The sequence below is a fragment of the Hyperolius riggenbachi genome, chromosome 9 (genome assembly GCF_040937935.1).
Source record: "Hyperolius riggenbachi isolate aHypRig1 chromosome 9, aHypRig1.pri, whole genome shotgun sequence".
In the NCBI taxonomy this organism is placed as follows: domain Eukaryota; kingdom Metazoa; phylum Chordata; class Amphibia; order Anura; family Hyperoliidae; genus Hyperolius; species Hyperolius riggenbachi.
The window spans coordinates 278,053,197-278,076,689 of NC_090654.1; the positions used below are offsets into that span (position 1 = coordinate 278,053,197).

At 49.3% G+C, this 23,493-nt stretch overlaps 1 protein-coding gene across 3 annotated transcripts; it reads right to left on the reverse strand.

The window, feature by feature from the left end:
• Positions 1–5,461: 5,461 nt before the first annotated feature.
• LYSET (lysosomal enzyme trafficking factor) lies at positions 5,462–23,368 on the reverse strand. Of its 3 annotated transcripts, none has more exons than XM_068252305.1 (2): positions 23,286–23,368; positions 5,462–6,223 (listed from the first exon to the last, which is right to left on the reverse strand). In XM_068252305.1, exon 2 carries the CDS (start codon positions 6,205–6,207, stop codon positions 5,812–5,814), a length of 396 nt encoding a protein of 131 aa, XP_068108406.1. In that variant the 5' UTR covers positions 6,208–6,223; positions 23,286–23,368; the 3' UTR covers positions 5,462–5,811. The 3 variants fall into 3 exon arrangements, with proteins under 3 accessions (XP_068108406.1, XP_068108407.1, XP_068108405.1); XM_068252306.1 differs by lacking the exon at positions 23,286–23,368 and adding an exon at positions 19,157–19,207; XM_068252304.1 differs by lacking the exon at positions 23,286–23,368 and adding an exon at positions 18,998–19,050.
• Between the last annotated feature and the right edge of the window lie 125 nt (positions 23,369–23,493).

The window sequence follows — 23,493 nt, forward strand, 5'->3', positions numbered from 1 at the left end:
CATTAAAAACACAGCATAAAACTAATGGGGGATGGGGATATAAATGGTTTTGAAGCTACTGGATGGGTTAATACTCAAACCTTTACTTCACTCTTAAAGTGAACCAGAGAGGAAGCACCCTCGTGTATTTTACCATATATATCAGTAGGAACATTAGAGAAAACACCTACCCTGCTCTCTGTTTCATCCTTCACTGCTCAGCCTGCTTGTTAACAGCCCTGATAAAATCCCTGACTGAGCATTCAGTCTGGCTTTGCTCAGGAATCATTATAGCTGAGTCATTATAGCAGAGCCAGAAGGGGGCAGGCTTGGGCTTGAAAAGACATCAGAGAAGACAGACTCAGCTATAATGATTCCTGAGCAAAGCCAGACTGAATGCTCAGTCGGGGATTTTATCAGGGCCGATAACAAGCAGGCTGAGCAGTGAAGAATAAAAGCGAGCAGGGTAGGCGTTTTCTCTAATGTCCCCACTGATATATATGGTAAAATACATGAGGGTACTTCGTCTCTGGTACACTTTAAAGATAAACTCCGACAAAGAATTGACTTTTATCCCAATCAGCAGCTGATACTCTCTTTTACATGAGAAATCTATTCCTTTTCACAAACATCAGGGGGCGCTGTATGACTGATATTGTGGTGAAACCCCTCCCACAAGAAACTGAGGACCGTGGTACTCCTGGCAGTTTCCGGTCTGTGAACCTTGTTGCATTGTGGGAAATAGCTGTTTACAGCTGCCAAAAAAGCATGCAGCAGCTACAACACCTGCCAACAGTAAAAATGTCACCATGTAATAAATGTCAGAATGTAAATCAGGGATTTACAAGATTTTACAATGGGCAAACACTGACTAAATCATTTATACATAATTATTGTAAAAATGAAGCACTTTATTACATTATTTTGACTGGAGTTCCTCTTTAAGTCCTGATCGGAAATGGACAGTGAGATGCTAAGAATTTCAGCTTGTATGCGAACAACTATGCAATTTAGTAAATTGTATGCAGGTTGGAGCTAGGCCAAACGAAACAGACAAAGTTCCTATGAGTGGCCCCAATTCGGAGCAGCATGCAAATTACATGCAGTCTGGAATTAAAAGCATCTCATTTGGCATCTGTAATCCTGACTCTTCATAGAGCTCTGCCACGCCTCTTCCTGTTGCCCACCAACCAATCACATCATTGTCCCTGGCAGCTGAGGCGCTCTCATTGGTTTGAGGAAAAGAGGCGGGTACAGGACAGAGTTCTAAACAAGTGAAAGTAAATCCTTCACTCATGATTGGGCGACCTCCACGGCGGGCAAACAGGAAAATATCTGGTGTATAATAAGGAGGTACCAACATATTCCTGCTGATTCCTTTACCAAATTGGAAGCCCTCACTACACTGAGTGCGTTTACTACGTTCATGCTTACTAATTTAAAGAGTACAGTGAAATGTAAATTATAGTAAATGTAAATCTTGTAGTCCCTTAACACAGGATGTGCGTACACATAACTGACCTGTTTGCTGTGAAATGGTCATTAATCTTAAACCCCGCCCTCCTGTCGAAACCCAAAGCCTTAAAGGACACCTGAAGTGAGAGAGATATGGAGGTTGCCATATTTGTTTACTTTTAAACAATACTAGTTGCCTAGCAGTCCTGCTGTTCTTTCATTCATCAGTAGTGTCCGATACACACACCTGAAACAAGCATGCGGCTAATCTAGTCACACTTCAGTCAGAGCACCTGATCTGCTGAATGCTAGTTCAGATTCTACGGCTAAAAGTATTAGAGGCAGACGATCAACAGGGCAGCTGGGTAATGTGCATTGGTTAAAGGAAATAAATATGGCAGCCTCCATGTCCCCGTCACTTCGTGTTCCCTTTAATGTTCGGAGCTCTGTGGCCACTCCCTCAAGTGTTGTGGCCCGCCCCCCAGCTTAACATAATAGACCGGTCTCTGCTAACAGGAAATAACAGTTTCTTATGACAGATGTAGAGTGAAGGTCGGCACATGCATGGATATCAGCATAAAAGTAGCTTTATTTGTCCGGCTAATGCAGCAAGCAAAAAGCAGTCAGCAATAGACAGTCAGCACTGAGTACAATTGTACAAATGGTGCTACCCGATATTAGATGGCTGTGGGGTGAGGTGGGAGCGATGCGGGCCGCCTTACGACCGTTTCGCTCTCCTGAGCGTCTTCAGAGGCAATGCGCACGCCGAGCCGTACGCTTCCGCTACTTTTAAATGTGAAGGGATCCCTCCCATATTGCTCGGCGTGTCCGTCCCCGCCGCTCACTCGTCCTTCTGGGGATGGATCGCGTCATTTGACAACTTCCGCCCGGAAGAGAGAGCGTTCCACCCTGGTTATTGTTCCATGCGACCAAATTAAACATGCGTGTGCAATAAATTTGGTCGCATGGAGCAATAACCAGGGTGGAACGCTCTCTCTTCCGGGCAGAAGTTGTCAAATGACGCGATCCTTCCCCGGAAGGACAAGTGAGCGACGGGGACGGACACGCCGAGGGAGGACAAATAAAGCTACTTTTATGCTGATATCCATGCATGTGCAGACCTTCACTCTACATCTGTCATATTGAACTGTTTTATTTTCTAGGCCTGAGCACGCAATTCTACAGCACATGTACCCGATTTAGCCTCCATATAAGCGAATATTAATGCCATCTTGTCACTGAGAACTGCAGTACCGGTTCTTTGTATCTTTTCTGGGACTAGTATAAATAACACTTTCTACAGGTGAAACTCTAAAAATTAGAATATAGTGCAAAACTCCATTTGTTTCAGTAATTCAACGTAAAGGACACCGGAGGTGAAAATAAGCTGATAAAATAAAATAAAATATTTATCCTCACCCTCCTAAAGATGACTTTTTAAGATACCCCAAAGTTTTATTTTATATTTAAATCTACTTTTTACATTTTTACTCTTTCATTGTCTCTACTCAATGATACATGCATTGAAGTATGCCAGAGCTCAAATCTATGTACGAATGACCCTTTTTATCTCTTTCCTGCTCTCAGAAGCATTTTGGCTGTAATTCCTTATCAGTGAAGGTTACACTATAGTCCTACCCAGTCTCGACCTGGAAAAAAAACTGTCACTTGCTTACCTGATTTTTAACTCTTTCAGGCAGAGAAAAAAAAGGAACATAGTATAGTTATTAATATGCTTAGTACTGTACATACACATGTCTATCTCATCATGTCACATGTCACCTCCGTTTAAAAGGTGAAACTAATATATAAAATAGGAACCCTTTGCAGGTGTTTTGGATGAATTAGCTGATTAGGATCTGACACTTTGAGCCGAGAATATGGAACATTTTCACAATATTCTAATGTAAGCCATAATAATCAAAATTATAACAAAAGCTTGAATTATCTCCTTTTGCATATAAGAAGTCTATTTTATATATTAGTTACACCTTTAAAGTTGAGTTACTGAAATAATTGGACTTTTGCATGATATTCTAATTTTTTGAGTTTCACCCGTAGAAGCCCGACTCCTGTACAAACAGCAAGACCGTTAAGAAAAAAAAAGTTACAACAAAAAGCTAAATTTAGAATTTAATGAAAATGAATGTTTTCAGAATTGACCTTGTCTAATCAGGGTTAGTTGGACTTCCTGGCCCTTTCTCTGTGCCCTCGGTCCACCGCTGTCCCCACGGGAAAGTCTGCGCCTCCAGGAGTCCTCGGGAGACTGGTGCATGTGCACTGCGCATGTACTTGCACGCACTCACGCTCAGTACGCACCCTCGTCTTCAGAAGCACTTGGGGACGCAAGTACTCTGGAAGGCCACAAGGACTCCAGAAGGCGCAGTGTTCTCCCCAGAAATTTTTTCCAGCCGGGTGGCATGAAAAAGTAGCCGGGTGGGGCAATATGAGAGAATGCAGGGCGGGCACTTCTCTCCACAACTCTGCTTACAGCATAGGAGGAGGCGAGTCGATGACAGCCGGGTGCTCATCAAAACTAGCCGGGTGGAGCACCCGGCTAAATGAGCCTGGGGAGAACACTGAGGCGTATTCGATCCTTGGTTGAATAACTTTCACGGCGACAGCGGTGGAACAAGGACATGGCGGGAGAATCAGGAAGGCTCTACGGGACCCAAAACCTCAAAACTGAGCAAAATGGCACAGGGAAATTTGGGTGTGCCATCATAGGCCGTAACGTGAATTACGTCTGTAAGCGGGGCTCAGGCAGTAGTTTGTGCAGCGTCAAACGATGGAGCCCAAATTACGATAAAAACAGCGCAATTCGGACGACAAATGCGTCCATGGCAGCCCAGAGGGGGAATAGTAATTAACGCCGCCGGGACTATTGCAGGAGCAGGGCGAGCCATTTTTCAGCTTCATCCCGCGCCTAAATTTCCCAGCGCCATTTTTGCATGAATGCCCGGAACCTTCCCTCTCCATAGGCAAGTATAACCTTTTTTTCAGGTTTGCTTCAGTATTACTTTAAAAGGGAACCCGAGGTGAGATGGATGTGGAGGCTGCCATATTTATTTCCTTATAAACCATGACAGTTCCCTGGCAGCCCTGTTGATCTTCTGGCATAAGTAGTATCTCAGTTAACCACCCTGGCGTTCTATTAAGATCGCCAGGGCGGCTGCGGGAGGGTTTTTTTTAAATTAAAAAAAAACTATTTCATGCAGCCAACTGAAAGTTGGCTGCATGAAAGCCCACTAGATGGCGCTCCGGAGGCGTTCTTCTGATCGCCTCCGGCGGCCAAAAGTAACACGGAAGGCCGCAATGAGCGGCCTTCCGTGTTTTGCTTACTTCGTCGCCATGGCGACGAGCGGAGTGACGTCATGGACGTCAGCCGACGTCCTGACGTCAGCCGCCTCCGATCCAGCCCTTAGCGCTGGCCGGAACTATTTGTTCCGGCTGCGCAGGGCTCAGGCGGCTGGGGGGACCCTCTTTCGCCGCTGCTCGCGGCGGATCGCCGCAGAGCGGCGGCGATCAGGCAGCACACGCGGCTGGCAAAGTGCCGGCTGCGTGTGCTGCTTTTTATTTCGTAAAAATCGGCCCAGCAGGGCCTGAGCGGCAGCCATCGGCGGGGATGGACGAGCTGAGCTCGTCCATACCGCTAAGATGGTTAAACCCCTTGAACAAGCATATGGCTAATCCAGTAAATCCTTAGTTAGCCGAGTCAGAGTACCGGATCTGCATATGCATGTTTAGGGTCTATGGCTAAAATTATTAAAGACACAGGGTTAGCAGGGCTGCCAGGCAACTGGTATTGTTTAAAAGGAATTAATTATGGCAGCTTCCATATCCCTCTCACCTCGGGTATCCTTTAAGCAGCAGAGCCAATGTACAAATATTGCAAATCATGAAAAGATCACTTTAAAACTTAACCATAGGCGGCTGCCATATTTCCATCCTGGCAGATTCCATATAACAGTCAGTGTTTTATCAACGACCCACCTAGAAATCTTAGAAATCACGGGAAGGTACAAAATCAAGTTACAGGACAATCCTTGGTGGTGTTTTTTGGGGTACAAAAAAGAAAAACGATAGTTTAAAACAGAGTCAGCGATCACACAGGAGGACAGACACTTCAAATGGACAATCTGCTGCCAGTCGTGTTCATCTTGGAGAGGTCTTTCCCTGCAGTGTGACTTCGATAGGTGAGCGAAACCTCAGACCCAACTCCATCGTAAGAAAAAAAGTCCCAAGTGCAGCAGATGCAGCTACCAGAAGATGGGCCGTAAAAAGGGATCATAAAAATAGATTTCTCTGTCCGGCTTCCTGGATTCCGAAGCCATGTGGATCGGGTTTCCCCCAAGTTCTCCCAACAGGCGGGACATCCTAAGTGTCAATCAGCTGCAATCTGCTGATCTGATTGGAGGCTTTGGTGAAGGACTGGTGTCGGTTGCAGGTGACAGCCAGGCATATAGGAATTATACAGTAGCCTACAGTGCGAGGGTCGGCCCTGGTGCAGGAGTACAGGAACAGGAAGAGCTGGAAGTAGGGGAGGAGGAAGAAGGCCGCCCACACCCAGAAGGGCAAGGAGAGCAGCCGCGCCTTCAGCGAGTGCATCCATGACGCCCCGCTCTCCGGGACCTGCGGCTTCACCTGGACGTGCTCCAGAGCCAGTCTGTTGTAGGTCTCGTTAATCTCAAAGACGTAATAGAAAGCGGCGGCGCTGGCGAAGAGGTAGAGGCCGACTCCGATCCATCCCATCCTCTGGCGAAAATTCATCATTCTCCATGCTCTGTGTCTGCAAACACAAGATAAGCCCGTGAGAGCCAGAATATGCAAAGGGTAAAGAGGGTCTGTAACCCAGGATTGCACTTCATTCCAATTAGTAGCTGATACCCCCTTGATCTCAAATAGATCATCGGGGGCTCTGTGTGGCTGATACTGTGGTGAAACTCCTCCCATAGTGTGATGTCAGGACCATGGTGCTGACATCACACTGTGGGAGCCTTGTTGCATTGTAGGAAATAACAGCTGTTTCCAACTGCCAAAAATGCATCATCTCCTTCCACGGACATCACCTGCCAGCAGTAAAGATGTCACCATGTGATAAATGTCAGAATGTAATATCAGGGAGAGGAAAGATTTTACAATGGGCAAACAGTGACTAAATCATTTATGCAAAATTATTGTAAAAATTAAGCACTTTTTTCATTATGTTATTTTCACTGGAATTCCTCTTTAAAAACGAACTGTAGTCAAATATACAGGATCTTCTAAAAAAAAATTGCATATTGTGATAAAGTTCATTATTTTCTGTAATGTACTGATAAACATTAGCCTTTCATATATTTTAGATTCATTACACACAACTGAAGTAGTTCCAAGCCTTTCATTGTTTTAATATTGATGATTTTGGCATACAGCTCATGAAAACCCAAAATTTCCTATCTCAAAAAATTAGCACATTTCATCCGACCAATAAAAGAAAAGTGTTTTTTTAAAGAAAAAGTCAACCTTCAAATAATTATGTTCAGTTATGCACTCAATACTTGGTCGGGAATCCTTTTGCAGAAATGACTGCTTCAATGCGGCGTGGCATGGAGGCAATCAGCCTGTGGCACTGCTCACGTGTTATGGAGGCCCAGGATGCTTCGATAGCAGCCTTAAGCTCATCCAGAGTGTTGGGTCTTGCGTCTCTCAACTTTCTCTTGACAATATCCCACAGATTCTCTATGGGGTTCAGGTCAGGAGAGTTGGCAGGCCAATTGAGCACAGTAATACCATGGTCAGTAAACCATTTACCAGTGGTTTTGGCACTGTGAGCAGGTGCCAGGTCGTGCTGAAAAATGAAATCTTCATCTCCATAAAGCTTTTCAGCAGATGGAAGCATGCTTCCACTTTTGAACCAGAAACAGCGGCAGAAGCGCCTGACCTGGGCTACAGAGAAGCAGCACTGGACAAAATCTACCTGTTTCCCAGAATGCTTGGGGCGGGGGGAGGGAGTAACATAATAAACAGCCTAGGCTAAGCATCACTGGGAGGGTGGGGCTACATACCATTATACAGCAATATATAGATATAGGAAGTGTTTGTGATGCTGAAACCAGGATATTTAATGTAAAAATGGGTATCCTGAATAAATGACTGGATTCTACTATACATGTTTTTACAGTTCCTCTTTAATCAGCTTCTTTCATGTTTCGGTCTAGAAGAAGTTTTGTCACTAGCACAAGTGTCTTCATCAATTCTAATGAAGTTAAACTGTAAAAAGTCACTTGTTTTAGTGATGAAATGGCATTGCCCGGGTATGTATTTGGCTGTTAGCTCCACCCACTTTTTCTAATCCTAACACACAATTACTCAATGACCAAGTTTGTGAACTTTCTGGAACTCAAGACTGTGTCCCTCTGAAATTCCTTCCTTCCTCTTTGGCCATACCTAGATCTGAAACTCACTGATATTATAAATGTGAAAGTTTGGATGTTTATTACTCACGCAACAATGGCTGAACGGATTTGAATGAAATTTGGCACACACATAGTACATTACCTGGAATAACATATAGGATACTTTTTATCCTCAACCAAAAAGTGGGCGGAGACGAATACAAATTTCACTGGGAAAATGTACAGTGCAGCCATTCTTACACTGTTAATGGCAGGGTTCTTAAACTTTGCACAGTTAAGATCAATATTCAGGAAAGTGGGCAGAGCCTGCAGCAGCCAATCAAAATTCACCTATTGTTTTCAAGGGGAATATTTAATTGCTGCCATTCTTGCACTGTTAATGGCACAAGCCTCAAACCTGGTTCAGCTGGTCATTGGGTGACTGGGGTTCAAATTCAGAAAAGGGGTGGAGCCACAAACAGCCAATCAGATTTGTTTCATTTCAATGCAAATTATTGATGCCAAAGACTGCAAAGCTCACAAACTTGTTCATTGAGTAATTGTGTGTTAGGGTTAGAAAAAGTGGGCGGAGCCAACACCAGCCAAATACATACGCGGGCAATGCCGGGTCATCAGCTAGTAAATAAAAAACCCTCACAGGGGCTGCTAAAAGAATGCTCTATGTACAATGCTCTTTTAAAGGATGGTTAAAGGGGAACATATGGAGGATTCCATCTTTTCTCTTAGGGCCTGAGCCCACTAATGCAGTTGTACGCAGTTGTGTCCACTTTTCTGCATCTGTAACATTGATGTGTTTCTGAAAAGCACACACAACTGCGTTAGTGGCTGGATGGTGTAATGGTTAAGGGCTCTGCCTCTGAGGCAGGAGACCAGGGTTCAAATCTCAGCTCTTCCTGTTCAGTAAGCCAGCACCTATTCAGTAGGAGACCTCGGGCAAGTCTCCCTAACACTGCTACTGCCTATAGAGCGCGCCCTAGTGGCTGCAGCTCTGGCGCTTTGAGTCCACCAGGAGAAAAGCGGATATAAATGTTATTTGTCTTGTCTTGTCTAGTGGGCTCAGGCCCTCAATGAAAACAGCACCAACCTGGCTGCTGTGCTGATTAGTGATGATCAATGAGATGCAAATAATTTTGAGTTGATGCAGGATTATGCACATTTTATATGTAAATTTATGCAGCTTGAAGATGGACCATTCCAATTCTACCTCAGCAGGATTTGATTGGTTCATTTTCAAGCTGCATAAATTTGAAACAAAATTTGCATAATGCTGCATCAACTCAAAATTAACTGCATCTTATGAACCATCAGTAGTGCTGATGCAGTACAAAACATGTATGTAGATCACATGCTCCATACGTACGAGACACCAAAGCTCTGCATGGTAGTCTGACAGCTAATGTACAGGAACAGTGTTCTCCCCAGAATTTTTTTCCAGCTGGGTGGCATGAAAAAGTAGCCGGGTGGGGAGTGATGGGGAAAAGCAGGGTTGGTGCAGCTCCGCTTACAGCATAGGATGAGAAATGTGGAGGCAAGCTGATGACAGCCGGGTATTCACCATTATTAGCCTGGTGGAGCACCCAGCTAAAAGAGCCTGGGAAGAACACTGAGGAGCTATACTCACTTGTAAGGATGGGTCAATGAGATGTTCATAACTTCGAGCTTATGCAAACATTCTGCTGCATACAAATGGTCCAATCAATGAAAGAGTTGTCTTAATTCAAAGACACAAAAATATGCAGAACATCAGCCTGCGCCCTTGAAGAGACTATCATGTGGCTCCTCCCCCAGCTACAGGAGAGACTACCCCCTGGAAGAGACTATCATGTGGCTCCTCCCCCAGCAACAGGAGAGACTACGCCCTGGAAGACACTATCATGTGGCTCCCCCCCCCCCAGCTACAGGAGAGAAGCTACAGGAGAGACTACACCCTGGAAGAGACTATCATGTGGCTCCTCCCCCAGCTACAGGAGAGTCTACGCCCTGGAAGAGACTATCATGTGGCTCCTCCCCAGAGAGACTGCACCCTGGAAGAGACTATCATGTGGCTCCTCCCCCAGCTACAGGAGAGACTGCGCCCTGGAAGAGACTATCATGTGGCTCCTCCCCCAGCAACAGGAGAGACTGCGCCCTGGAAGAGACTATCATGTGGCTCCTCCCCCAGCAACAGGAGAGACTGCGCCCAGGAAGAGACTATCATGTGGCTCCTCCCCCAGCTACAGGAGAGACTGCGCCCTGGAAGAGACTATCATGTGGCTCCTCCCCCAGTTACAGGAGAGACTGCGCCCTGGAAGAGACTCATGTGGCTCCTCCCCCAGCTACAAGAGAGACTGTGCCCTGGAAGAGACTATCATGTGGCTCCTCCCCCAGCTTCAGGAGAGACTGCACCCTGGAAGAGACTATCATGTGCCCCCCCAGCTTCAGGAGAGACTACGCACTGGAAGAGACTATCATGTGGCTCCTCCCCCAGCTACAGGAGAGACTACGCCCTGGAAGAGACTATTGTGGCTCCCTCCCCCCAGCTACAGGAGAGACTGCGCCCTGGAAGAGACTCATGTGGCTCCTCCCCCAGCTACAAGAGAGACTGCGCCCTGGAAGAGACTATCATGTGGCTCCTCCCCAGCTACAGGAGAGACTGCGCCCTGGAAGAGACTATCATGTGGCTCCTCCCCCAGCTACAGGAGAGACTGCGCCCTTGAAGAGACTATCATGTGGCTCCTCCCCCAGCTACAGGAGAGACTGCGCCCTGGAAGAGACTATCATGTGGCTCCTCCCCAAGCTACAGGAGAGACTGCGCCCTGGAAGAGACTATCATGTGGCTTCTCCCCGAGGTACAGGAGAGACTGCGCCCTTGAAGAGACTATCATGTGGCTCCTCCCCCAGCTACAGGAGAGACTGCACCCTGGAAGAGACTATCATGTGGCTCCTCCCCCAGCTACAGGAGAGACTGCACCCTGGAAGAGACCATCATGTGGCTCCTCCCCCAGCTACAGGAGAGACTGCACCCTGGAAGAGACCATCATGTGGCTCCTCCCCCAGCTTCAGGAGAGACTGCACCCTGGAAGAGACTATCATGTGGCCCCTCCCCCAGCTACAGGAGAGACTGCACCCTGGAAGAGACCATCATGTGGCTCCTCCCCAGCTTCAGGAGAGACTGCACCCTGGAAGAGACTATCATGTGGCTCCTCCCGCAGCTACAGGAGAGACTACACCCTGGAAGAGACTATCATGTGGCTCCTCCCCCAGCTACAGGAGAGACTGCGCCCTGGAAGAGACTATCATGTGGCTCCTCCCCGAGGTACAGGAGAGACTGCACCCTGGAAGAGACCATCATGTGGCTCCTCCCCCAGCTTCAGGAGAGACTACACCCTGGAAGAGACTTTCGTGTGGCTCCTCCCCCAGCTACAAGAGAGACTGCGCCCTGGAAGAGACTATCATGTGGCTCCTCCCCAGCTACAGGAGAGACTGTGCCCTGGAAGAGACTATCATGTGGCTCCTCCCCCAGCTTCAGGACAGACTGCGCCCTGGAAGAGACTATCATGTGGCTCCTCCTCCAGCTACAGGAGAGACTGTGCCCTGGAAGAGACTATCATGTGGCTCCTCCTCCAGCTACAGGAGAGACTGCGCCCTGGAAGAGATTATCATGTGGCTCCTCCCCCAGCTACAGGAGAGACTGCACCCTGGAAGAGACTATCATGTGGCTCCTCCCCAGCTACAGGAGAGACTGCACCCTAGAAGAGACCATCATGTGGCTCCTCCCCCAGCTACAAGAGAGACTGCGCCCTGGAAGAGACTATCATGTGGCTCCTCCCCAGCTACAGGAGAGACTGCGCCCTGGAAGAGACTATCATGTGGCTCCTCCCCCAGCTACAGGAGAGACTGCGCCCTGGAAGAGACTATCATGTGGCTCCTCCCCCAGCTACAGGAGAGACTGCGCCCTGGAAGAGACTATCATGTGGCTCCTCCCCCAGCTACAGGAGAGACTGCGCCCTGGAAGAGACTATCATGTGGCTTCTCCCCGAGGTACAGGAGAGACTGCACCCTGGAAGAGACTATCATGTGGCTCCTCCCCCAGCTACAGGAGAGACTGCACCCTGGAAGAGACCATCATGTGGCTCCTCCCCCAGCTACAGGAGAGACTGCACCCTGGAAGAGACCATCATGTGGCTCCTCCCCCAGCTACAGGAGAGACTGCACCCTGGAAGAGACTATCATGTGGCCCCTCCCCCAGCTACAGGAGAGACTGCACCCTGGAAGAGACCATCATGTGGCTCCTCCCCCAGCTTCAGGAGAGACTGCACCCTGGAAGAGACTATCATGTGGCTCCTCCCGCAGCTACAGGAGAGACTACACCCTGGAAGAGACTATCATGTGGCTCCTCCCCCAGCTACAGGAGAGACTGCGCCCTGGAAGAGACTATCATGTGGCTCCTCCCCGAGGTACAGGAGAGACTGCACCCTGGAAGAGACCATCATGTGGCTCCTCCCCCAGCTTCAGGAGAGACTACACCCTGGAAGAGACTTTCGTGTGGCTCCTCCCCCAGCTACAAGAGAGACTGCGCCCTGGAAGAGACTATCATGTGGCTCCTCCCCAGCTACAGGAGAGACTGTGCCCTGGAAGAGACTATCATGTGGCTCCTCCTCCAGCTACAGGAGAGACTGTGCCCTGGAAGAGACTATCATGTGGCTCCTCCTCCAGCTACAGGAGAGACTGCGCCCTGGAAGAGATTATCATGTGGCTCCTCCCCCAGCTACAGGAGAGACTGCACCCTGGAAGAGACTATCATGTGGCTCCTCCCCAGCTACAGGAGAGACTGCACCCTAGAAGAGACCATCATGTGGCTCCTCCCCCAGCTACAGGAGAGACTGCGCCCTGGAAGACACTATCATGTGGCTCCTCCCCCAGCTACAAGAGAGACTGCACCCTGGAAGAGACTATCATGTGGCTCCTCACCCAGCTACAAGAGACTGCACCCTGGAAGAGACTATCATGTGGCTCCTCCCCAGCTACAAGAGAGACTGCACCCTGGAAGAGACTATCATGTGGCTCCTCCCCCAGCTACAGGAGAGTCTACGCCCTGGAAGAGACTATCATGTGGCTCCTCCCCAGAGAGACTGCACCCTAGAAGAGACTATCATGTGGCTCCCTCCCCCCAGCTACAGGAGAGACTGCGCCCTGAAAGAGACTCATGTGGCTCCTCCCCCAGCTACAGGAGAGACTGCGCCCTGGAAGAGACTATCATGTGGCTCCTCCCCCAGCAACAGGAGAGACTGCGCCCTGGAAGAGACTATCATGTGGCTCCTCCCCCAGCTACAGGAGAGACTGCGCCCTGGAAGAGACTATCATGTGGCTCCTCCCCCAGCAACAGGAGAGACTGCGCCCAGGAAGAGACTATCATGTGGCTCCTCCCCCAGCTACAGGAGAGACTGCGCCCTGGAAGAGACTCATGTGGCTCCTCCCCCAGCTACAAGAGAGACTGCGCCCTGGAAGAGACTATCATGTGGCTCCTCCCCCAGCTTCAGGAGAGACTGCACCCTGGAAGAGACTATCATGTGCCCCCCCAGCTTCAGGAGAGACTACGCACTGGAAGAGACTATCATGTGGCTCCTCCCCCAGCTACAGGAGAGACTACGCCCTGGAAGAGACTATTGTGGCTCCCTCCCCCCAGCTACAGGAGAGACTGCGCCCTGGAAGAGACTCATGTGGCTCCTCCCCCAGCTACAAGAGAGACTGCGCCCTGGAAGAGACTATCATGTGGCTCCTCCCCAGCTACAGGAGAGACTGCGCCCTGGAAGAGACTATCATGTGGCTCCTCCCCCAGCTACAGGAGAGACTGCGCCCTTGAAGAGACTATCATGTGGCTCCTCCCCCAGCTACAGGAGAGACTGCGCCCTGGAAGAGACTATCATGTGGCTCCTCCCCAAGCTACAGGAGAGACTGCGCCCTGGAAGAGACTATCATGTGGCTTCTCCCCGAGGTACAGGAGAGACTGCGCCCTTGAAGAGACTATCATGTGGCTCCTCCCCCAGCTACAGGAGAGACTGCACCCTGGAAGAGACCATCATGTGGCTCCTCCCCCAGCTACAGGAGAGACTGCACCCTGGAAGAGACCATCATGTGGCTCCTCCCCCAGCTTCAGGAGAGACTGCACCCTGGAAGAGACTATCATGTGGCCCCTCCCCCAGCTACAGGAGAGACTGCACCCTGGAAGAGACCATCATGTGGCTCCTCCCCAGCTTCAGGAGAGACTGCACCCTGGAAGAGACTATCATGTGGCTCCTCCCGCAGCTACAGGAGAGACTACACCCTGGAAGAGACTATCATGTGGCTCCTCCCCCAGCTACAGGAGAGACTGCGCCCTGGAAGAGACTATCATGTGGCTCCTCCCCGAGGTACAGGAGAGACTGCACCCTGGAAGAGACCATCATGTGGCTCCTCCCCCAGCTTCAGGAGAGACTACACCCTGGAAGAGACTTTCGTGTGGCTCCTCCCCCAGCTACAAGAGAGACTGCGCCCTGGAAGAGACTATCATGTGGCTCCTCCCCAGCTACAGGAGAGACTGTGCCCTGGAAGAGACTATCATGTGGCTCCTCCCCCAGCTTCAGGACAGACTGCGCCCTGGAAGAGACTATCATGTGGCTCCTCCTCCAGCTACAGGAGAGACTGTGCCCTGGAAGAGACTATCATGTGGCTCCTCCTCCAGCTACAGGAGAGACTGCGCCCTGGAAGAGATTATCATGTGGCTCCTCCCCCAGCTACAGGAGAGACTGCACCCTGGAAGAGACTATCATGTGGCTCCTCCCCAGCTACAGGAGAGACTGCACCCTAGAAGAGACCATCATGTGGCTCCTCCCCCAGCTACAAGAGAGACTGCGCCCTGGAAGAGACTATCATGTGGCTCCTCCCCAGCTACAGGAGAGACTGCGCCCTGGAAGAGACTATCATGTGGCTCCTCCCCCAGCTACAGGAGAGACTGCGCCCTGGAAGAGACTATCATGTGGCTCCTCCCCCAGCTACAGGAGAGACTGCGCCCTGGAAGAGACTATCATGTGGCTCCTCCCCCAGCTACAGGAGAGACTGCGCCCTGGAAGAGACTATCATGTGGCTTCTCCCCGAGGTACAGGAGAGACTGCACCCTGGAAGAGACTATCATGTGGCTCCTCCCCCAGCTACAGGAGAGACTGCACCCTGGAAGAGACCATCATGTGGCTCCTCCCCCAGCTACAGGAGAGACTGCACCCTGGAAGAGACCATCATGTGGCTCCTCCCCCAGCTACAGGAGAGACTGCACCCTGGAAGAGACTATCATGTGGCCCCTCCCCCAGCTACAGGAGAGACTGCACCCTGGAAGAGACCATCATGTGGCTCCTCCCCCAGCTTCAGGAGAGACTGCACCCTGGAAGAGACTATCATGTGGCTCCTCCCGCAGCTACAGGAGAGACTACACCCTGGAAGAGACTATCATGTGGCTCCTCCCCCAGCTACAGGAGAGACTGCGCCCTGGAAGAGACTATCATGTGGCTCCTCCCCGAGGTACAGGAGAGACTGCACCCTGGAAGAGACCATCATGTGGCTCCTCCCCCAGCTTCAGGAGAGACTACACCCTGGAAGAGACTTTCGTGTGGCTCCTCCCCCAGCTACAAGAGAGACTGCGCCCTGGAAGAGACTATCATGTGGCTCCTCCCCAGCTACAGGAGAGACTGTGCCCTGGAAGAGACTATCATGTGGCTCCTCCTCCAGCTACAGGAGAGACTGTGCCCTGGAAGAGACTATCATGTGGCTCCTCCTCCAGCTACAGGAGAGACTGCGCCCTGGAAGAGATTATCATGTGGCTCCTCCCCCAGCTACAGGAGAGACTGCACCCTGGAAGAGACTATCATGTGGCTCCTCCCCAGCTACAGGAGAGACTGCACCCTAGAAGAGACCATCATGTGGCTCCTCCCCCAGCTACAGGAGAGACTGCGCCCTGGAAGACACTATCATGTGGCTCCTCCCCCAGCTACAAGAGAGACTGCACCCTGGAAGAGACTATCATGTGGCTCCTCACCCAGCTACAAGAGACTGCACCCTGGAAGAGACTATCATGTGGCTCCTCCCCAGCTACAAGAGAGACTGCACCCTGGAAGAGACTATCATGTGGCTCCTCCCCCAGCTACAGGAGAGTCTACGCCCTGGAAGAGACTATCATGTGGCTCCTCCCCAGAGAGACTGCACCCTAGAAGAGACTATCATGTGGCTCCCTCCCCCCAGCTACAGGAGAGACTGCGCCCTGAAAGAGACTCATGTGGCTCCTCCCCCAGCTACAGGAGAGACTGCGCCCTGGAAGAGACTATCATGTGGCTCCTCCCCCAGCAACAGGAGAGACTGCGCCCTGGAAGAGACTATCATGTGGCTCCTCCCCCAGCTACAGGAGAGACTGCGCCCTGGAAGAGACTATCATGTGGCTCCTCCCCCAGCAACAGGAGAGACTGCGCCCAGGAAGAGACTATCATGTGGCTCCTCCCCCAGCTACAGGAGAGACTGCGCCCTGGAAGAGACTCATGTGGCTCCTCCCCCAGCTACAAGAGAGACTGCGCCCTGGAAGAGACTATCATGTGGCTCCTCTCCCAGCTTCAGGAGAGACTGCACCCTGGAAGAGACTATCATGTGCCCCCCCAGCTTCAGGAGAGACTACGCACTGGAAGAGACTATCATGTGGCTCCTCCCGCAGCTACAGGAGAGACTGCGCCCTGGAAGAGACTCATGTGGCTCCTCCCCCAGCTACAGGAGAGACTGCGCCCTGGAAGAGACTATCATGTGGCTCCTCCCCCAGCTACAGGAGAGACTGCACCCTGGAAGAGACTATCATGTGGCTCCTCCCCCAGCTACAGGAGAGACTGCGCCCTGGAAGAGACTATCATGTGGCTCCTCCCCCAGCTACAGGAGAGACTACGCCCTGGAAGAGACTATCATGTGGCTCCTCCCCAGCTACAGGAGAGACTGCGCCCTGGAAGAGACTATCATGTGGCTCCTCCCCCAGCTACAGGAGAGACTGCGCTCTGGAAGAGACTATCATGTGGCTCCTCCCCCAGCTACAGGAGAGACTGCGCCCTGGAAGAGACTATCATGTGGCTTCTCCCCGAGGTACAGGAGAGACTGCACCCTGGAAGAGACTATCATGTGGCTCCTCCCCCAGCTACAGAAGAGACTGCACCCTGGAAGAGACCATCATGTGGCTCCTCCCCCAGCTACAGGAGAGACTGCACCCTGGAAGAGACTATCATGTGGCTCCTCCCCCAGCTTCAGGAGAGACTGCACCCTATAAGAGACTATCATGTGGCCCCTCCCCCAGCTACAGGAGAGACTACGCCCTGGAAGACACTATCATGTGGCTCCTCCCCCAGCTTCAGGAGAGACTACACCCTGGAAGACACTATCATGTGGCTCCTCCCCAGCTACAGGAGAGACTGCGCCCTGGAAGAGACTATCATGTGGCTCCTCCCGCAGCTACAGGAGAGACTACACCCTGGAAGAGACTCATGTGGCTCCCCCCCCAGCTACAGGAGAGACTACGCCCTGGAAGAGACTATCATGTGGCTCCTCCCCCAGCTACAGGAGAGACTGCGCCCTGGAAGAGACTATCATGTGGCTCCTCCCCGAGGTACAGGAGAGACTGCGCCCTGGAAGAGACTATCATGTGGCTCCTCCCCCAGCTACAGGAGAGACTGCGCCCTGGAAGACACTATCATGTGGCTCCTCCCCCAGCTACAGGAGAGACTGCACCCTGGAAGAGACTATCATGTGGCCCCTCCCCCAGCTACAGGAGAGACTGCACCCTGGAAGAGACTATCATGTGGCCCCTCCCCCAGCTACAGGAGAGACTGCACCCTGGAAGAGACCATCATGTGGCTCCTCCCCCAGCTTCAGGAGAGACTACACCCTGGAAGAGACTTTCGTGTGGCTCCTCCCCCAGCTACAAGAGAGACTGCGCCCTGGAAGAGACTATCATGTGGCTCCTCCCCAGCTACAGGAGAGACTGTGCCCTGGAAGAGACTATCATGTGGCTCCTCCCCCAGCTACAAGAGAGACTGCACCCTGGAAGAGACTATCATGTGGCTCCTCCCCCAGCTACAAGAGAGACTGCACCCTGGAAGACACTATCATGTGGCTCCTCACCCAGCTACAAGAGACTGCACCCTGGAAGAGACTATCATGTGGCTCCTCCCCAGCTACAAGAGAGACTGCACCCTGGAAGAGACTATCATGTGGCTCCTCCCCAGCTACAGGAGAGACTGCACCCTGGAAGAGACTATCATGTGGCTCCTCCCCCAGCTTCAGGACAGACTATCATATGGGCCCACCCCCAGCTTCAGGAGAGACTGGCCTGGAATACACCATCGTGTGGCTCCTCCCCCAGCTACAGGAGAGACTGCACCCTCCACAAGTGACTGTGTGCCAGTTTTGCAGAAGCCTCTAAACGGTAGAAAGTAGGGGTGCCGCATGCTATATATAGCAGAGCCCCCAAATGACCAGAAAAGCAAAGTACACTGGATGGGAAAGTCAAACAGACCACTCAGGCAGCTATAAATGTATGGCGAAGCAGTACGGTACTTGCAAACCAAGCATAATTTTGCTCCTAAATACAGCTAGACCCCCAACCAGAAACCTGATGCAGAGAGAAATAAGGCTGCCATATTTATTTCCTGTTAAACAATGCCAGTTACCTGGCAGTCCTACTAATCTATTTAGCTGTAGTAGTGTCTGAATCACACACCTGAAACAAGCATGCAAATAAGCCAGTCACACTTCAGTTAGATCACTTAATCTGCATGTTTGTTCAGGGGGTATGGCTAAAAGTATTAGAAGCAGAGGATCAGCAGGACAGACAGGCATTCTTCAAACCAAGGTGAGAGTTTATGGAGGCTGTCATATATTTATTTCCTTTTAAACAATAAATGTTGCCTGGCAGTCCTAGTCCTGTGTATGTAATACTTTTAGCCACAGACCCTGAACAAGCATATGCAGGTCAGGTACTCTGACTCAGCTATTCCAGGTTTAACTGGATTAGCCATATGCTTGTTCCGGGGTTTCTACTCAGACACTACGTATGTGAGAAGATCAACAGAACTGCCAGACAACTAGCATTGTTTACAAGGAAATAAATATGGCAGCCTCCATATGTCTCTTACCTCGGGGTCCAGCTACTGTCAGCATTGAACAAGCGCTCTTCCATATGGGCACGGAAGCTGAGACAGGGCAATTCAAGGACAGAGTACGATAAATACACTTCATCTCATATTTGCTTCTGGCACGTAAAAAGCAGAACAGCCCGGCAGACAGTTACTCACCAACGATCTCTCAGAGAAGCAGAAAAGGAACGAGGTAAAAGAGGAAAGACAGACACCAAGATTGTAACAGGAAGTGTCTCATCTAGCGGTCTTGTGACCAGAAAAGTCACATGGAGCAACTGGCAGCTCTGTATCAACAGGATCTAAAGGAACGATCTTATCTGTATGTACACAGCTTAAAGCCAAGGGCCTTCCACACCCACACTACAGCACAGCGGGCCTGGGGAAGATGCCCATCCCCACTGAATAAACTTTTACTCATTGCATTGTGTTCCTTTCCTATTGTTTATAGGGCATTCCTCAAGCCAAATACTTTTTTTGTTTTGTTTTAATACTCTAATTTCCTATAAACTAAACAAGCCTCGCCCACAGCTTTTTCAGAGAGCCTTAGCACTGTAGCAAGGGCTTATGGGTGATCAGTCTGGGCAGGAGGAGGTTACTAGCCAGAGATTTCAGAGGCAGAGGGGAGGAGGAAGAAGGAGAGCAGAGTGACTGTCACAGGCAGAGAGCTGGAGATGCTTTCAGCTTTGCCTGTGTGTAATGTTTAACAAACAAAACATGGTGGCTCTCATTGTATCACAGGAAGAAATAATCATAATCTGTTGAAGCTGTTTGCAGCTAGATTTGCTGTGTAAACCATCTAAACTTTAGATAAGATATATCGACAAGTTACTTGTTATAGTTTTTCATCTCGGATCCGCTTTAAAGGACGACTATCGCGAAAATCGTAAAATTTAAAATGCATGTAAACATATTTAAATAAGAAGTAAAATTAGTCATAAATGACTTTTCTCCTATGTTGCTGTCACTTACAGTGGGTAGTTGAAATCTGACAGAATCAACGAGTTTTGGAGTAGCTCATCTTCTCATGGGGAGCTCTCAGGGGTTTCTTTATTTACAAAAGCGCCTAGCAAATGGCAGTTGTTCCGTCCAACTGCCAAAAAAGTGTGAAGCCAGCAGGAAGCCTGACCAACATCTTTGTATAAATCCTTTTCAGGGAGTGTTTTTATTAAAAATAAAGGCCATGCTGAGAATCCCCCATGAAGAGATGGACCTGTCGGTTCTGTCAGATTTCTACTACTTACTGTAAGTGACGGCAACATAGGAGAAAAGTAAATTATGGCTCATTTTACTCTGGAAGAAATGTATGTCTTATTTGTATGTGTGTACATGTATTTTAAATTTTTTCCTGATAGTGGACCTTTAAAGCGGACCTGAACTCAGAACTGCCTCTCTGCTCTAAAAAGATAAGCAACAGCATAATAACCTTTAAATTAAAACATTTCTTGGACCTGACCTCTTGCACAGGACAGAAGGAAAACAGAGAGAAATGCACCCTGTATGTATTTAGAGAGTTTTGCCTGTCTGATTCACTCATCTGTGACTAATCACCATTGTAATTTGCTCTCTAAACTGTGTCAGCTAGCTGGCTGCCTTGGCAGAGAGTTAATTGGAAAACACAGGATGATAACAATATGTCTGCTTCCATGAAAGCAGGAAGTACACACACTACAGATGTATTGCAGGATTTGTATCAGTTGTAACAAAGAAATGTTTGTCTGTAAAGGTTATAATGCTTTTGCATATCTTTTAGAGGAGAGAGGAAGTTCTGAGTTCAGGTCCGCTTTAAAGCGGATCCGAGATGAAAACCTAACTATAGCAAGTAACTTGTCTATATATATTATCTAAAGTTTAGATAGGTTACACTGTAAATCTAGCTGAAAACAGCTTCAATAGTATATGATTATTTCTTCCTGTGATACAATGAGAGCAGCCATATTCTGCTTATCATTACACACAGGAAAGCTGCTCTGCATCTCCACCCCTCAGCCTGTGAAAACTCCACTCATCTCTCCTTGCCTCTAAAATCTGGTGTATGCTTTAGCAAAAGCCACCTCCTCCCCAGGCTGAGCTCCCATGAGCACTTGCACCATGGGACTCAGAATGCCTAGGCACTAGAGGAGCTGGGGGCGTGGATACATTCATTTACATGCAATTTGGTAATAAATAAAACTAAAAAAAAAATATTGGGGGGGGGGGGGGGGGGGGGAGCATACCCAATAAACTATATGTAAGAGGCAGAAAAATGAAGGCAGCAAAAGGTAGTCTCGGATCCACTTTAACTGCTGCTAAAGCTGGCCATACACATATAGATTTAGAACTAATGTTCCAAAACGATAGATTCCATTCAGAATGGAATTGATTCAGAAGTAATACATTCATACCACACACAGCACATTGATTATCAATAGATTCTAGCAGAGAAACTATTGAATATCGGCCGAACCACAGCCTTGCCCTGTTTGATTCAGTGCAGCGCTACAGGCAAGCTGATCCATCACCGCTCCAGCCCCTCCCCGATGTACCTAGATTTTGAGACTTGACTGATTTTTGTTCAAAAAAATTTGATCGGCATGTCAAGAAATTGATTCCCATTCGATTCAATAAGTGATCGAATCTGCAGGGAATGGAATGCGCAAATCAATTTGTGTATGGGCACCTTAATTCCCGTAATAATTATATTCAATCATATCAGATCGGGGAAGAAGCAATTATATTCCATTCTGCTCGATCGATGGAAATTGACCGATATCTAGTCCAATGGACAATTTACTTGATCGGGCTGGACGGAAAATATTGATTGGCCGTAAAGGAATTGGCTAATGTTCACATGAGTTCAATCGATTTTTAGTTTAGGAGCATGGAAGCGCAACATCGTTTAAATCAATTAGTGAAGGAGTAATGTAAGGGTTTCAGTTGTAGTGTGTGAGCTACTAGTCGATAGACTTTCGATCAATCACACTATTATTGATCAATCAATTAAGTTGATTGCTAAATCGCTTGATGGAAAATTGAGTAATGTATAGGTACGTAAATCTTCATGATTGAATTCATGAGGGTATTGTGTTGAGTCCTGAGACATTCCCTAACTTCTTGTCCTTGTGACGAGTATCAGAGATCGCAAAAGCAATAAATATACATTTTCTCTCTCTTTTTTTTTTTTTTTTTTTTTTTAGCAGAGTGGGAAATTGGTTACAAAATACAGCCTTGAACCATGTTAGTACTATTTCCTGTCATTTCCTTTCTGTGGCTACTTTTCATGATTTCTGTAACTTCCAACAGGTAGGCCAGGCTTCAGACGCTCCTTAAAAGGCTAAGAACTGACACAACTAGTTATACAGCTAAAATCTGACCAATGTACCACACGTGTTAAATTTTTCCCCAATTATGGAAAAAATGATTGGTGGCGGGTTCACCAGTCTCAGGAGGAGGGTCTCTCTTTTTCCCCCCTCTAGCAATGTCAGGAGGATGGTATGGTCTATCACCTAAAGCTACGTATACACGTGCACACATGGGCAGCACGGTGGCGTAGTGGTTGGCGCTCTCGCCTTGCAGCACTGGGTACCTGGTTCGAATCCCAGCCATCTGCAATGAGTTTGTATGTTCTCCCCGTGTCTGCGTGGGGTTCCTCAGGGCACCCCGGTGTCCTCCCACATCCCAAAAACATACAGATAAGTTAATTGGCTTCCCCCTAAATTGGCTCTAGACTACAATAAATACACTGCACAGATATGTACGACTATGGTAGGGATTAGATTGTGAGCTCCTCTGAGGGACAGTTAGTGACAAGACTATAGTCTCTGTATAGCGCTGCATAAGATGTTGGCGTTATATAAATAGTAAATAATAATAATAATGCAATAATTGTCACCTGTCAGGGATCAGGATATGGGCATGGTGCTGTACAGATGCATCGCTAATCTTCAGGCTAGCAATGCATTCTGTTGCTATAGGAGGGACGGCGATCAGTGCACGCAGGCGGTCGATGTACACACACTTGTTGCACGTACAATCATCGGCCGACAATTATCGCACCTGTGTACGTACCTTTACCTATCAGGCAGGTATGGGGGGGGGGGGGCGGAGGTCTCACCTGAGGTCCAGGTAAGGAGGGTCTGTAGTGAACCCAGTGCTCTCTCCCTCCACACATAACAAGGGAAGGGAGAGTGTCTCCTGAGACTCCCATATGTGGAGAAGTGTAGGGCTGCCTAGGTGAAGGACCTGTCCTGCCAGTCTCCGCACTTAGACAGGGTCTCTTTCCTTCTTTTCCTGGAGTGGAGGGTCTCACCTGTTTCGGGGACGGCTGTGCTGTGGCCCCGGGCCCGCCGGTTTCAATTCCTGCTCTTCCTTCTCACCATCTCTGCACTGTGTGCACCTCGGCCGGAAGTGGTTGCTCCAGCCTGAAGACCCTGGCGGCCATTTTGGCTCCGGGCAAAGGAAGTGCTTCACTCCTTATTCTGCGCTGAGACCTATGACCGGAGACCGGGATGCGGAGC

Excerpts from the sequence above, each read along its gene's own strand:
- LYSET (XM_068252304.1), bottom strand. The coding sequence starts at position 19,041 with ATGGAAGAGCGCTTGTTCAATGCTGACAGTAGCTGGACCCCGAG. Across the intron at positions 6,224-18,997 it reads GACAGTAGCTGGACCCCGAG|ACACAGAGCATGGAGAATGA; the intron begins GTAAGAGACATA and ends TTGTGTTTGCAG.